Source organism: Eretmochelys imbricata, chromosome 4, assembly GCF_965152235.1.
Source record: "Eretmochelys imbricata isolate rEreImb1 chromosome 4, rEreImb1.hap1, whole genome shotgun sequence".
Lineage (NCBI taxonomy): Eukaryota > Metazoa > Chordata > Testudines > Cheloniidae > Eretmochelys > Eretmochelys imbricata.
This window is the reverse complement of record NC_135575.1, coordinates 54,092,353-54,104,792: the sequence shown is the minus strand read 5'-3', so window position 1 is coordinate 54,104,792 and position 12,440 is coordinate 54,092,353. Positions and strand designations below refer to the sequence as shown.

The following is a 12,440-nucleotide window of genomic DNA, read 5'->3' as shown; positions in this document are numbered from 1 at the left end:
TGGGCATGTGCGGAGGCTGTGCGCATGCCCACTGGGGCCCCGTCCGGCGTGCGAGCATGTGCAGAAGGGAACGGGGCACGTTCTGAGGCAGGGCAGGTTCTGCTGTTACACTGGCCAAGCCCCCTCCCACCCCCCGGGGCGGCTGCTACTGCTGGGGAGGCCCCGGCTCTCAGTCTCCGGGCGGCTGCGGGTTCTCGGCCTAGGGGAGACAGGGTGACGCGACGCCTGCCCCGACACACAAACGAGGTAGGCGAGAAGGGGTGTTGCTGCCGTCGCCGCCTCCTCCCCGTGTGCGCCAGGGGGCCGGACCCTGCCACCTCCGCTCCGCTCCTCTGGCGACAGCGACCCTGGCAGCAGCGACTCGGGGTGAGTCCGGCCTGGGTGCGGGCGGGCGAGTCCTTCTCCCCCGCTCTGCGTGGCGGGCCGGAGCGGGCTGATGGTGGGCGGGATGGAGGGGCCGGTTCAGGTGGCCGATTGGTGTCTGCCTGCGCCCAGCCGGTTCCCGGCGCGGTCTCGCTGTGGCCCTCTCCAGCGGGGCTGGGATGTTACCTCGCCCTCCCCGGGGGGAGGCTGGGATGTGCTTAGCCCCGCCGCTGTTTATCCGGAGGCTTCGGTAAATTCCCCCCCACTACGGACGTGTGTCCTGGGCAGGAACAAGGACTTGCCTGGGCAGCGCCCCCGCGGACAGCGGCGCGGCTTCCACCCTCAGCCGGAGCAATAGGAGACGGGGGGGGGGGGGCGGGAAGGGGGCAGGTGCTGTAGGTATTTACCACCGCGGAAGGGCAGTCAGGCGCTGGCGGGGGGAACTTGCCCCGCTCTCACTCGCGCAGTTTGGTGCTATGCAAACAAACAGGCTCGAGGGAGACGTCTCCGGAGAGCCGGAGTGATCTGCAAGGCAACAGCCTGCCCGCTCCGTGCTGGGGTTGACTGAGGCCATCGTGTTGCTTTGCAGCCGAGCGGACTGAAATGGAGCAGTTTGAATCGGTCCTTGGCGAATGAGCTGTCGGCGTTACACCAACACCATCCCCTCCCCCGCAGCCGCCTGCACTTTCAGTTTCATGTGTATTTACTCGCCCCCTTCCCTGCTCGGCGTTGCGTGTAACTCCTCGGGGAACCGTCACTCAGGCAGGGGGTTTGATAATCGCATTTGCCTTTCTTCGTGGCTGTGAGTAGCTGTGGATTGTGTGATACTAGTTCTGGGAGTCAGTTTTTAAACAGTGAGTGTGTGCGTGCGTGCTGGGCCGAGGACTTGGTGGCTTGGAAGTGTTTTTCACTTCTGTTGAGAACAGCAGCGTGAATCAGCCTGCAGTCCACACACGAATGTTTTCCAGGGTAGGAGCGCCGTAACTGAGACCATCTAGTCTGTGTTTTTCCCTATGATTTAGTTCCTATGCTGCTCTAGCTCTTTGATGTGTCTTGCTTGGTTTTATGGTGGTGCTGTTCATGGGGATTCCCGTCCTGTCGTTGATGACCTACTAAACACAGAAATGTTAGGGAGTCATCACCAGAGGGCTTATATCCTGGAAGGGGAGGGGAGATTCTCAGCCAGGCATGATGGCAGTTCTTAGCTGTCAGTATAAACATAGCCTCAGGAATCTTTGTATGTTTAGTTTCCTACTTTCATGAAAATACCTATTCCATGTTTCTTCATGTTACTTGCCAGTCCAGAAGCAGAACTTCAGATTGATAAATATGAACATCTACATGTTTGCATAGTAACTTGAAAGGGTATTAGAAAAATATTATAGAAACGTTCTCCTGTTTACACAGGATGGGCTAAGTAAGATGGCAGCCTTAGCTTGCTCTATGATGGCTGGTTAGCTAGTAGCCTTTTCCCAAGTTTACTTTTAAAAAACATTTATTTTCTGCCACCCTTCCTTTCCTAATCGCGTTCTCTTATTGTAACAGTAATTAAATATTGTTATTTTTAAACTTTCATGGCTCATTTCTAAGATTGTCCATTTATGTTCTTTTTGAACTCTTGCTTATATATAACTGTATATATTAATATTTTGTAAAATATATTAAGATCTATCAATTTTGTATTTGTTTTTACTTACTAGTCCCTTTAAAGTTTTCATTAAAATAATTTAATTCCTCATTTCTTCTTTCCTGTTCCCTACCTATGACTAGTCACTACCATGTCCTCCACAAACAGTATTTAACTATTTTATCTCTTTTACAAAGAACAGCAGCAACAACAACTTTTTAAAGTAGTCTAAAGAGCCTTATTTTGGTGAAATAATTTTTTCCAGAGGATATACTGTATTATGTCCTTGTCGTGCCATCTAAGAGTCAACTTCTTAAATGTATGCTGAGTTATTCAGAATTTAAATTTAGTATTCCCGCTATCAGTGCTACAGTAAATTTGGATCATAATATCAGACCTATGGTTATTAGGTATTTCTTGATGCACCCATAGTCTCAAAGTTCTATGCTGATATCATAATTAGTCGAGACAAAGGGCATGAAATCAGGATTCAGACACAAATTTAGGTGATATTCTGGTATGTGGACATCTGAAATGCAAGAAAACAGCTTTGAAACAACATTCTAATAATCAAGTATTTCTTTTGCTCTAAGCGATATAGGCCTAAATGCTATGATGTGGCCATTTTGTACCACACTGCAGATGCAAAAACAACTCTTAAGATCAGCATAAAAGGATATTGCTGAAGTGGGGGGGTCAGAGAAAGGTTTAGTCGATGCATGGAAAAACTCTTATGAAAATAAATGGAAAAGATTGGGATTATTTACCTTAGAGAGGAGATATGAGGGACTTGATAAAAGCATACAAAATAATGAATAGTACAGAAAAGGTAGGGTGAATCAAAGCTTCAGATCTATCTAAGAAAGTAAGAACCAGGGGACATTCAATGAAATTGAAAAGTGGCAAATTCAAAACAGTTAAAAGGAAATAACTTCACATAATTAACTTGTGGAACTTGCTGCCACACAACATAATGGAGGCCAAGAGTTTAGCAGGATTCAGAAAGAGATTAGTTTCAGAGTAGCAGCCGTGTTAGTCTGTATTCACAAAAAGAAAAGGAGTACTTGTGGCACCTTAGAGACTAACAAATTTATTTGAGCATAAGCTTTCGTGAGCTACAGCTCACTTCATCGGATGCATTCGATGAAGAAAGAGATTAGTCATTTGTATGGATAACAAAAATATCCAGTGATAATAGTAAATACTGACCAAAAAAAAGGTTTGACAGGGGATAGAAACCCTCATGGTTCACAGCTTGAGATGACCTCTAACTACTGAGATTTTGGAGGAAACTCTTTGCCTACACTGTAGGGTTTCCTCATCTTCCTCTGAAGGTGCTAGTACTTGCCGCAGTTGGTGACAGGTTACTAGATGAGACAGACTGGTAGTCTGATCCAGTATGGCAGTTCTTATGTAACTGGCCACAGAAAGATTACCCCAGTGCAGGGGGATCCATTGGTGGCGTAGAGCTTCTGGTGTGGGGGATGTGGCCAGGATTTTTTGCCTTGGTGATTCTTAGTTCTTGTATTAGCAAGTTGGAACTGGCAACTGGTATAATTTGGCAACTCATTGGGCTGTTCTGAATTCACTGAGGGACTGACTCAGAGGACAGATGGCCTTGGACTGGGGACTGCGAAGACCACTATTGCATCCCTTAACTTAAGCAGTAGTGGTGGGTGCTCAGCAGCTGTAACGGAAGATCTGTGCCTGAATCTAAGGCCTTGTCTACACTGCCACTTTACAGTGCTGAGACTTTCTTGCTTAGGGGTGTGAAAAACACCCCCCTGAGCGATGCAAATTTCAATGCTGTAAAGTGGCAGTGTAGACAGTGCACCAGTGCTGGGAGCTACTCCCCTTGTGGGGGTGGTTTTTTTACAGTGCTGGGAGAGCTCTCTCCCAGCGCTGATGACGCGACAACACATCTTCTCTTTCTGGGTAATGATTCTCTGAATTTCACAGCAAATGACAATGATCCAAATTTTCATCTGCAAATGCCAATTTTATTTTTTTTTAAACCAGAGTTTGAATATCATCTGGGGAAAAATCTCTCATAAGTACTTTAATTATAGCAGGTGTAGCAGAGAGTAATAGTGAAAATTTGCTGGGATACAGAAACCACTGTATTTGTTAAATTGGACCCCTGTGCAGATGTGAAATCTTGTTACAGGTAAAGAGACTCTTCAGGGGGTCTGGAATAGTGGATCCCAGTGCAGGATTTGGGTCTGAATTTGTAACTAATTTAGTTTCTTGGCTGACTGCCCCATCCTGTGAATTGCATCTGTGGAAGTTTTGCTGCTGTTTTGAAAAGTAGTATACTACATTGCTGCTGACTTCATCCATGTGGGCACCGATCAAAATCCATCTCCCACACTCTGGGTATAAAAGATGTTAATGTTTCAACTACCCAAAGTTCCTTCTGTCTCCTGCAGAAGTAGATGTCTGAGCACAGCTCAGTATCCTTAAAGCTTCCCTTGTTTAATTTATTTGTTGCTGCTGCTGTTCCTTTTCTGCCTTTCTAAGCAGTGTTTTTGTCTAGATTGTGTGGTTTGTGTTTGTTTTTAAACCCAACAACTCGGTTTTGAAGTACCTGTGTCATTCAGGGTCCATCCCTCTAATGCTCCTTTTTCTTTTTTCTGCTCTGTTGGGTTAATTGGGCCTTGTTAGTGGTCTGTTGCCAAATAGCATCATGGCTACCAGGATAGACTGAAAGCCTTGGGCTTCATGTGACCCAGTGATGATGGTCACTGATGATTCATTGACTTCAGTGACTGGGAGAAGACTAGTGTTTAGACTTGCTAAATTTCTTATCTTCTCCAACAGTATTCAAAATATTATTGGGGCTGTCTCAAATTCCTGTGGATAGATGCTCGGATACTATAGTGATGTGGGCCATAAATATATCTAGATAGGCCTAGTTGACTAAGTCTGGTACTTAGCATCTGACACCATCTGTGACAAGTAGCCTTTAGTCTTGGAAGACTTATCTCCTTGCCAGAAGTGGTTTTTTGGACCACCAAAAGCAACAAAGATCACAGTCTCGCCTTTGTGTATGAGGAGTGTAAAGGTCAGTGCCAGGAGCTCCTTGATGCTGAGCCCAGCTAAATGGACTTGCAACTCCAACGCAGTTTCTTGGCATCTAGACTCAGTATTTCATGGCAAGAGGGAGAAGCTGAAGAGGTACAGTGCGACAGGCAGGGCCATCCCAATGGGGGTGCATGGCCCCGGGCAGAAGTGATGGATTCGTCTCTTCTGGGACCGAGCATGCCAGCCAATCGCACTGGCCTGCGGGGCCCCCCAAAGCACGGGGCCTGGAGTGGTTGCCCATATTTGCCCTACCCAAGGGACGGCTCTGGTAACAGGTGTTTCTCCCCTCCCCATTTCTACTTATCTGTCACAGAAGACATGGTACCAAGTCACTCTCCGAGCTGCTTTCTGTTACCAAGGGGATGATGCCTCATTGTTGCTCCCGCAATGTTAGTATTCTTGATGCCAAGGGCTCTGGGAGCTTCAGTGTTGCTGGTACTCTGTAAACCAGGAAGATTGAAGAGATGATGCCGGTTGTGCCTTTGTTAATACTAGTTACAGTGGTTTTGTCATCTTCCTCCCCATAGACTCTAGCATGGATTTTCCCCTTTTTACTCCACTTTAAGCTTTGGCACACACACTTCTCTAGGGAGTAATTAAGCTTTGCCTTATCTTTCTGGCTGCACTGTGTCTGAATTCAACACAATTTTTATCCTGGACCAGCATTTACCCTGTCTGAACTGTATCTCTAGAGGTTCTTTGGAGTCTTATAAACCTTCTGCACCTTCTTTTCCTCATGGAGCCATGAGCCTTTGGCCTTGTTTGGCTTTTGTGACCTTCTCAGTCTTGGGGAATGAGAGCCAGGGGCCTGATCTCTAGAGAGGAATAGGCTGAGTTCTCCTCTATGTAGAAGCCTGTCCTTTAAAGCGGGGGTTCTCAGCCTTGGAGTTTTGAACAGGTATTAGGGCAGAGGTGGGCAGACTACGGCCCGTGGGACCATTCTTCCCTCCCTCGTTGTCCCCCTCCCTCGTAGCAACACCAGCAGCACGGCTTGCGCCCGCGCACCTCCCAGGCTTTCCAATAAGCCTGTTCTGCTGCTTTGAGTGGCATGATAAGGGGGTGGGGATTGGATAAGGGGAAGGAGGTCCCGGGGGGCAGTCAGGGGGCAATTGGATGGGGTGGAGGTTCGGGGAGGGGGGTGGTCAGGAGACAGGGAATGGGGGGTTGGTGTCCTGTGGAGTCTGGGGGTCCCGGAAGGGGGGAATAGGGAGCCGGGGGGGGGGGTTGGATAGGGGGTGGGGTTGGGGGGCCCCAGAAGGCGAGGGACAGGGAGCGGGGGGGGTTGGATAGGGGGTGGGGTCGGGGGGCCCCAGAAGGCGGGGGACAGGGAGCGGGGGGGGGGTTGGATAGGGGGTGGGGTCCCGTGGGGTCGGGGGGCCCCAGAAGGCGGGGGACAGGGAGCGGGGGGGGTTGGATAGGGGTGGGGTCCCGTGGGGTCGGGGGGCCCCAGAAGGCGGGGAACAGGGAGCGGGGGGGGGGGTTGGATAGGGGGTGGGGTCCTGGAGGCAGTTAGGAACAGGGGTCCTGGGGGGGTGGTCGGGGACAAGGAGTGGGGGGGGGGATTGGGGGTTAAATGGGACGGAGGTCCCGGGGGGCCTGTCATGGGGCGGGGGTGTGGATGGGGGTCGAGTCGGTCGGGGACAAGGAGGGGGGGAGGTTGGATGGGGGTGGGGTCTGGGGGGCAGTTAGGGGAGGGGGGTCCCAGGGGACAAGGAGCGGGGGGCGTTGGATAAGTCGGGGGTTCTGAGGGGGCAGCCAGGGGGTAGGAAGTGGGAGGGGGCACATAGGGGGCAAGGGCCAGGCTGTTTGGGAAAGCCCAGCCTTCCCTACCTGGCCCTCCATACCGTTTTGCAACCCCGAAGTGGCCCTTGGGCCAAAAAGTTTGCCGACCCGTGTGTTAGGGCATTGCAATCACCTTGCTTTCCCCATATTGTTAAGTGGGAAGTGGAATTATGGCTAGATGAGGAGGGTCCTGGGATTGAAAAGATTGAGAATCATTCTAAGAAAATGATCTAGCCTTTAATCTTATGCTCCCAATTTGGCATCTCCATAGCTGTAGTCTCAGACTGAGTGGTCAGTAATAGAGGAGATGGAATGTGTGGGCTCTTTATTGCCTCCTGTCTCAAAGAAGGCAAACTGTTAATATAAAGTTCCTTAGAAAGTTTTGAGTACTTTTACCCACATGTGACTCTAGGGTCTTTAGTAGCAGCCGTCCCCAGTGATTTTGATTTGGGAGGCAGATAATCACTATCTGATCACCTTGATAGTTCTCCATCAAGAGCAGAAATTATAATCTAGGGGATGAGTTTTCATAAATTAGTTGTTTGTTATATGTTCTGTAAATGGGGCAGGGCCTCAATTAGATTTGTAAACCAGCTAGGAAAATACCTAAATGCCCCCATCTTTGTTTCAGGGATAGGCAGGATCCAGCATCTCTAATGGGTGCCTTTCTCCTATGTGGAGGACAATAGTTGCTCTGCACATTCCCTCTGACCTTTATTGTTCAGAAAGCCAAACAGGACAGAGTTTTATGTTGTTAATATCCCTGTCCTGGGCTTGACAGTCTGAGTTCTCTAACTTTGTGGAACTTATATTGGAGCTTTAAGTCCTGCTTCCCAGTCTACCGGATCTTTTATCTCAGGGTTGGAATGAGATTCTATTCTTGGAGCCATAGTCGCAGGCTGACAGTTCAGTTTCTGAACTGGTGGGGTCACGAGACTGAGTGTTCTGTTGAGGTCCAAAAATTCTATTGAAAAGCAAGAAGTGTTCTACAAGAAAATTTGTCTTAATGAAATGGAAAAAATCTTCACCAGGGCAGCTCAGAAATGGATAGATATGCAACAGTCCTGTATTCTCTTAATTTTGGTCTTTCTACTTGATTTAAAACAGTCAGATCTGTTTATCAACCTGACTGTTCATTCACTATTCTCCCGACTGTTTCTCTGAAGATGGCATTCATCATACCTATAAATTAACCCAGCAAAGGGCTAGTGAGATCCAGGGCCTGATGTGTACACTGTGTTCAGTAAGAATAAGGTGGTCCTGTGTCTTCCCCTTGAATTTCTCATTGAGATGGAAACCAAAGACCATCACGCTCAGGCCATTGCCATTTCTTCCTGTTTCTCCTTCACCTCATTGACAGCCAGGTTAGGTGCATTTTAAGAAGGACCCTAGTTATTTAAATAGGACCAAACCAATCTAGAAGTCCCCCAGACTACTTGTGCCATAGAAGGAAAAGACTGGGGTCAGTATGTCAGTGTACATTGTCCAAATTTATCTATGTATTCCTGATTGCTAGAACTTGGCAGCTGTTCAGCCACCTTTGGGGGATTACAGTACCGTCAGCACTGGGGTTTTGGTCCATGACTGGGATTTCTAGGCACTATATTAATATAAATAACTAGATTTATGGCATGTCCTCATGGTGCATGTGTCATTTGAAATATGCAAAGTTTCTACTTGGTGCTCTGTATATACCTTTACATGGCATTACTTCCTCAATTTGGCCTTTTGATCTGATGCCCAGATCAATCAATTTCAAACTCAGACCCCTCCTTGAGGGTCGCTATTGCTTGTTAATCTCCCAAGTGTGGATCCATACAGGAAATTCTAGAAAAGCTAAAAATGGTTGTTTACCTGGTAAATGTGGCTCTCCTAGAGGACCGTGTTAATGGATCTACTCTTCATCCACTTTGGCCACTTTTTTTCAAAATTTTCAGTTAAGGATTTCTAAATAGTGAAGGAGCTGAAAGACATGTGAGGACATGGCACTTTTTATATTCACAGAACCTGGGTGGTGAAGAGATGTGCATGGCTCCAGTGGATACTGCTTATGTGTTGGAGGTTCACTTCTTCTTCACCAAAGAAAAGGCTGACTATCCAGGGAACCAGTGAAACTGACTATGCGCAGTGTGCTGTCAAATGTACAAATCAAACATTGAACATTTTAAAAAATTATAGTAATAGTAGGTATTGTTACTACAGTAGGTGAAAAAATTTGAGGCATGTTTTTTTTTTTTTTTTTTTCAAGTTCACTGTCCATTTAGGGAAAAATCCAGAAAGGAGGTCAGATGATCTGGTGGTTCCTTCTGTCTTTACATCTTCCCATCTACAATATTCCTGGAAACATATGTTAAGGCTAATGCATTAATTTATGTTTAGGAGTAATTTAGTATTTAACTGTATTAAAGCCAAAAAATGTTGTTAGTAGAAGTTAGTAAGTATATTTCTTCTTTCATACCTTATCAGGTGTTGACATGACCAAGTACTATACACCTGTTTGAGCACTGCATTTGTGTAAATTAATTTTTTCACAGCTAGGGACTAGTCTCTGATAAATATCAGTGAGAAGAACATAATTATATATAGAGAATTTTTTTTAAAAAAGCCCAGAACCAAAAAACCTGTCCTGATGATAAAGTTTGCAAAATTGGAAACATTTTTTAAAAAATTGAGATATCTGCCTTCCTGCTGAGTATCTCAGATAACTATCTAGACTCTAATATGTTATATATTTGCCTCTCCCCCGTATCAGTACTTGGTGAATATTAATGAGGCAAACCAGTGCTCCACTTATGTAGACCCACTCACTGGTGTCTTTACTTCTGTTATCATCTGGACCCTTTCTGAGCCTAGTTAGGTGACACAGTTCTAAAAACTCTGACCAGTTGAGACTAGTGCTTCTGTTGTTGCTAGTGATCTCTGCAGATGCATTGGCTCTAGAGCAACAACAGTAGAGTGAGCAAATCCTCCACATAGACATAACCTTAAATACTCAAAAATTGATGCAATCCATGTCAAATGACCTCTGAATCCTATTTTTAATCTAGTCACTTCTTCAGAGACACTTAAAAAAATTCTCATACTCCATTTGAGATGTAATTGCACCTGAATACCATGTTCCTTACCTATCATTAATTCCCTTAATTGCTCACTACCAATCTTTAAAAATGTTGTACTGATATTAATAAGTGGTGGGAGTTGGTAATTCCTTAATTTTAATGCTGTCAGATGTGTCTTCTGTGAGAGATTAAATGGTTTGATGACTTGGTAAGATCCATTTTCCTAACCAGGCAGTCTGTGTTCTTCCCATGTCAGAGAATTTTATTGATGTATTTAGTAAGGGTTTGATTATCACAATAATTTAAGGGAAACACACACACTAGACCGAGCTCTGTAGAGTGATAGGGCTTCTTTGTATCACTTGGGTAATACAAGGCAACACTAAATCCAGTGGCTCCATCCACTGGAGGATTCCAGCTGCATAAGAGAATTCCCAGGTGGAATAGAGTCATTCCTCCTTGTAGCCCCTGACATGGAGGAATTGCTAGTAAATGCTATTGGGAGCTGACACATGGTAAAATAAGTAGCCTGAATGCTATTCTACCTTGCACTGGGAAGTGGACCAGCCTCAGAATCTAGGGACTGTAAAAATGTCTTCAGACCACTTTGTTCATCTTGATTTATGATCAGCATAGGTTAGCCAAACCAGAGGATTTGGACCACGGTATTTACTGAAGTCATAAATCATCTCTTAAAACTTTCCAGAGCAATAGGATATATTTGCTTCCTTCCCAAAATCATGTAACAAAATCACAACATTTTCTACAAAATCAGTTCACCTTACGTCTTCCTTTCCTTCCTTCCCTATTGTATTGGGAAACAATAAAGAAAAAGAGTAATATAGAAAAATCTTATTAAATATTTGTTCTGACAGTTACTTGTCCCATAAATTAACTTTTTAAAACTATATTTGATTGGATGCATACAAGTAGCCCCAAAAGAATTGAACCTCTGGTTTTCAAGGAGAGAATGTTTCCGTTGTGCTAAGGACAGGGACAGTGACAGTGAACAGTTAAGAAGAACAGGAGTACTTGTGGCACCTTAGAGACTAACGAATTGATTAGAGCATAAACTTCCATGGGCTACAGCCCACTTCATCGGATGCATAGAAAGGAACATATAGTAAGAAGATATATGTATACATACGGAGAAGGCGGAAGTTGCCATACAAACTGTTAGAGGCTAATTAAGATGAGCTATTATCAGCAGGAGAAAAAAAACTTTTGTAGTGATGATCAAGATGGCCCATTTAGACAGTTGACAAGAAGGTGTGAGGATACTTAACATAGGGAAATAGATTCAATATGTGTAATGACCCAGCCACTCCCAGTCTCTATTCAAACCCAAGTTAATGGTATCTAGTTTGCATATTAATTCAAGCTCAGCAGTTTCTCGTTGGAGTCTGTTTTTGAAACTTTTCTGTTACAAAATTGCCACCCTTAAGTCTTTTACTGAGTGGCCAGAGAGGTTGATGTGTTCTCCTACTGGTTTTTGAATGTTATGATTCCTGATATCAGATTTGTGTCCATTTTATTCTTTTGCGTAGAGACTGTCCGGTTTGGCCAGTGTACATGGCAGAGGGGCATTGCTGGCACATGATGGCATATAGCTAAGGTAAATGTAAAACTATTTGTCAATTTCCAGGTAACTAAACTTTATTCCCTCAGCATTAAAAGCTGGTATGGAAATACTGTTGTGTGTGTGATGGTAAATGACTACTTGTTCAGAGTGTTGAACTATCAAGATCAGTGCATTGTGTCTGAAGTAGAGTGCTCGCTGGTGCTCTCTTGATGAAGAGAGTAGTAACAATTTAAAGGCACTGAATGTAAATTTAAACAATGCAAAACTGAGAATTTACAAAACTTGTATTTTCCTTTTTTATACCTTTCTCTCAAATCGTTTTGTTTTTCAGCATCTCTGATTAGCAGTACGAAAAACCTGGTGTTCTGGATACATGCTACTTGGATACTGAATTTAAGCCTCTGGTACCTCAAGTTTTCAGCATTACTGTCTTTGGGATCACTAACAACTTTCAAAGCTCCTCCAAGGAATGCACCATGACATCAGCAGTGGTTGACAGTGGAGGTTCTGGCCTGGAGTTTGACAACAGTGGAGTAGAAAATCAGGAGGTTAGAAAATCTGTATAGAACTTATTTGCCTACAAACTTCATATCACTCTGAATATAAAAAACAAGGGTTACTGTAAACTTGCTTTGTAAAATAGGTTAGTAGTTGCTGAAGAGTGCAGGATATCAGTCAATTTTAAAAGTAACCTTTATTAGATATTCTCTTATCACAGAGAAGAAATGGAGAGTTGTACTGTCTGCTAAACTGCAGAATTGTATATAAAATGCATTTTTAAAAGTTTAAACAGGGTTTTGGGTTCCAATTTGATATTTGTATAATATAAAGAGAGAAGACCAGGGCTTTTAAAATTAGCCAGCTCCAAAGACTTTTTAAATCATCATATTTTGTATTGTTAAGCAATGAGGTGTGTTACTGTCATATGGCTCGCAATAACTTT

General features: G+C 44.8%; 1 protein-coding gene across 6 annotated transcripts in view; it reads left to right on the top strand.

Moving 5' to 3' along the window:
- The first annotated feature begins 69 nt into the window (after window positions 1–69).
- The window catches only part of ELF2 (E74 like ETS transcription factor 2), a 63,278-nt gene continuing 50,907 nt past the window's right edge, over window positions 70–12,440 (top strand). Inside the window, exons 1-4 of one of the 6 annotated variants that reach the window (XM_077815238.1) lie at window positions 1,023–1,165; window positions 8,861–8,997; window positions 11,463–11,530; window positions 11,829–12,045. In XM_077815238.1, the coding sequence (XP_077671364.1) occupies window positions 11,974–12,045 (72 nt within the window). In that variant the 5' untranslated portion in view covers window positions 1,023–1,165; window positions 8,861–8,997; window positions 11,463–11,530; window positions 11,829–11,973. The other 5 variants (XM_077815239.1, XM_077815241.1, XM_077815237.1 and 2 more) reach the window with 5 other exon arrangements.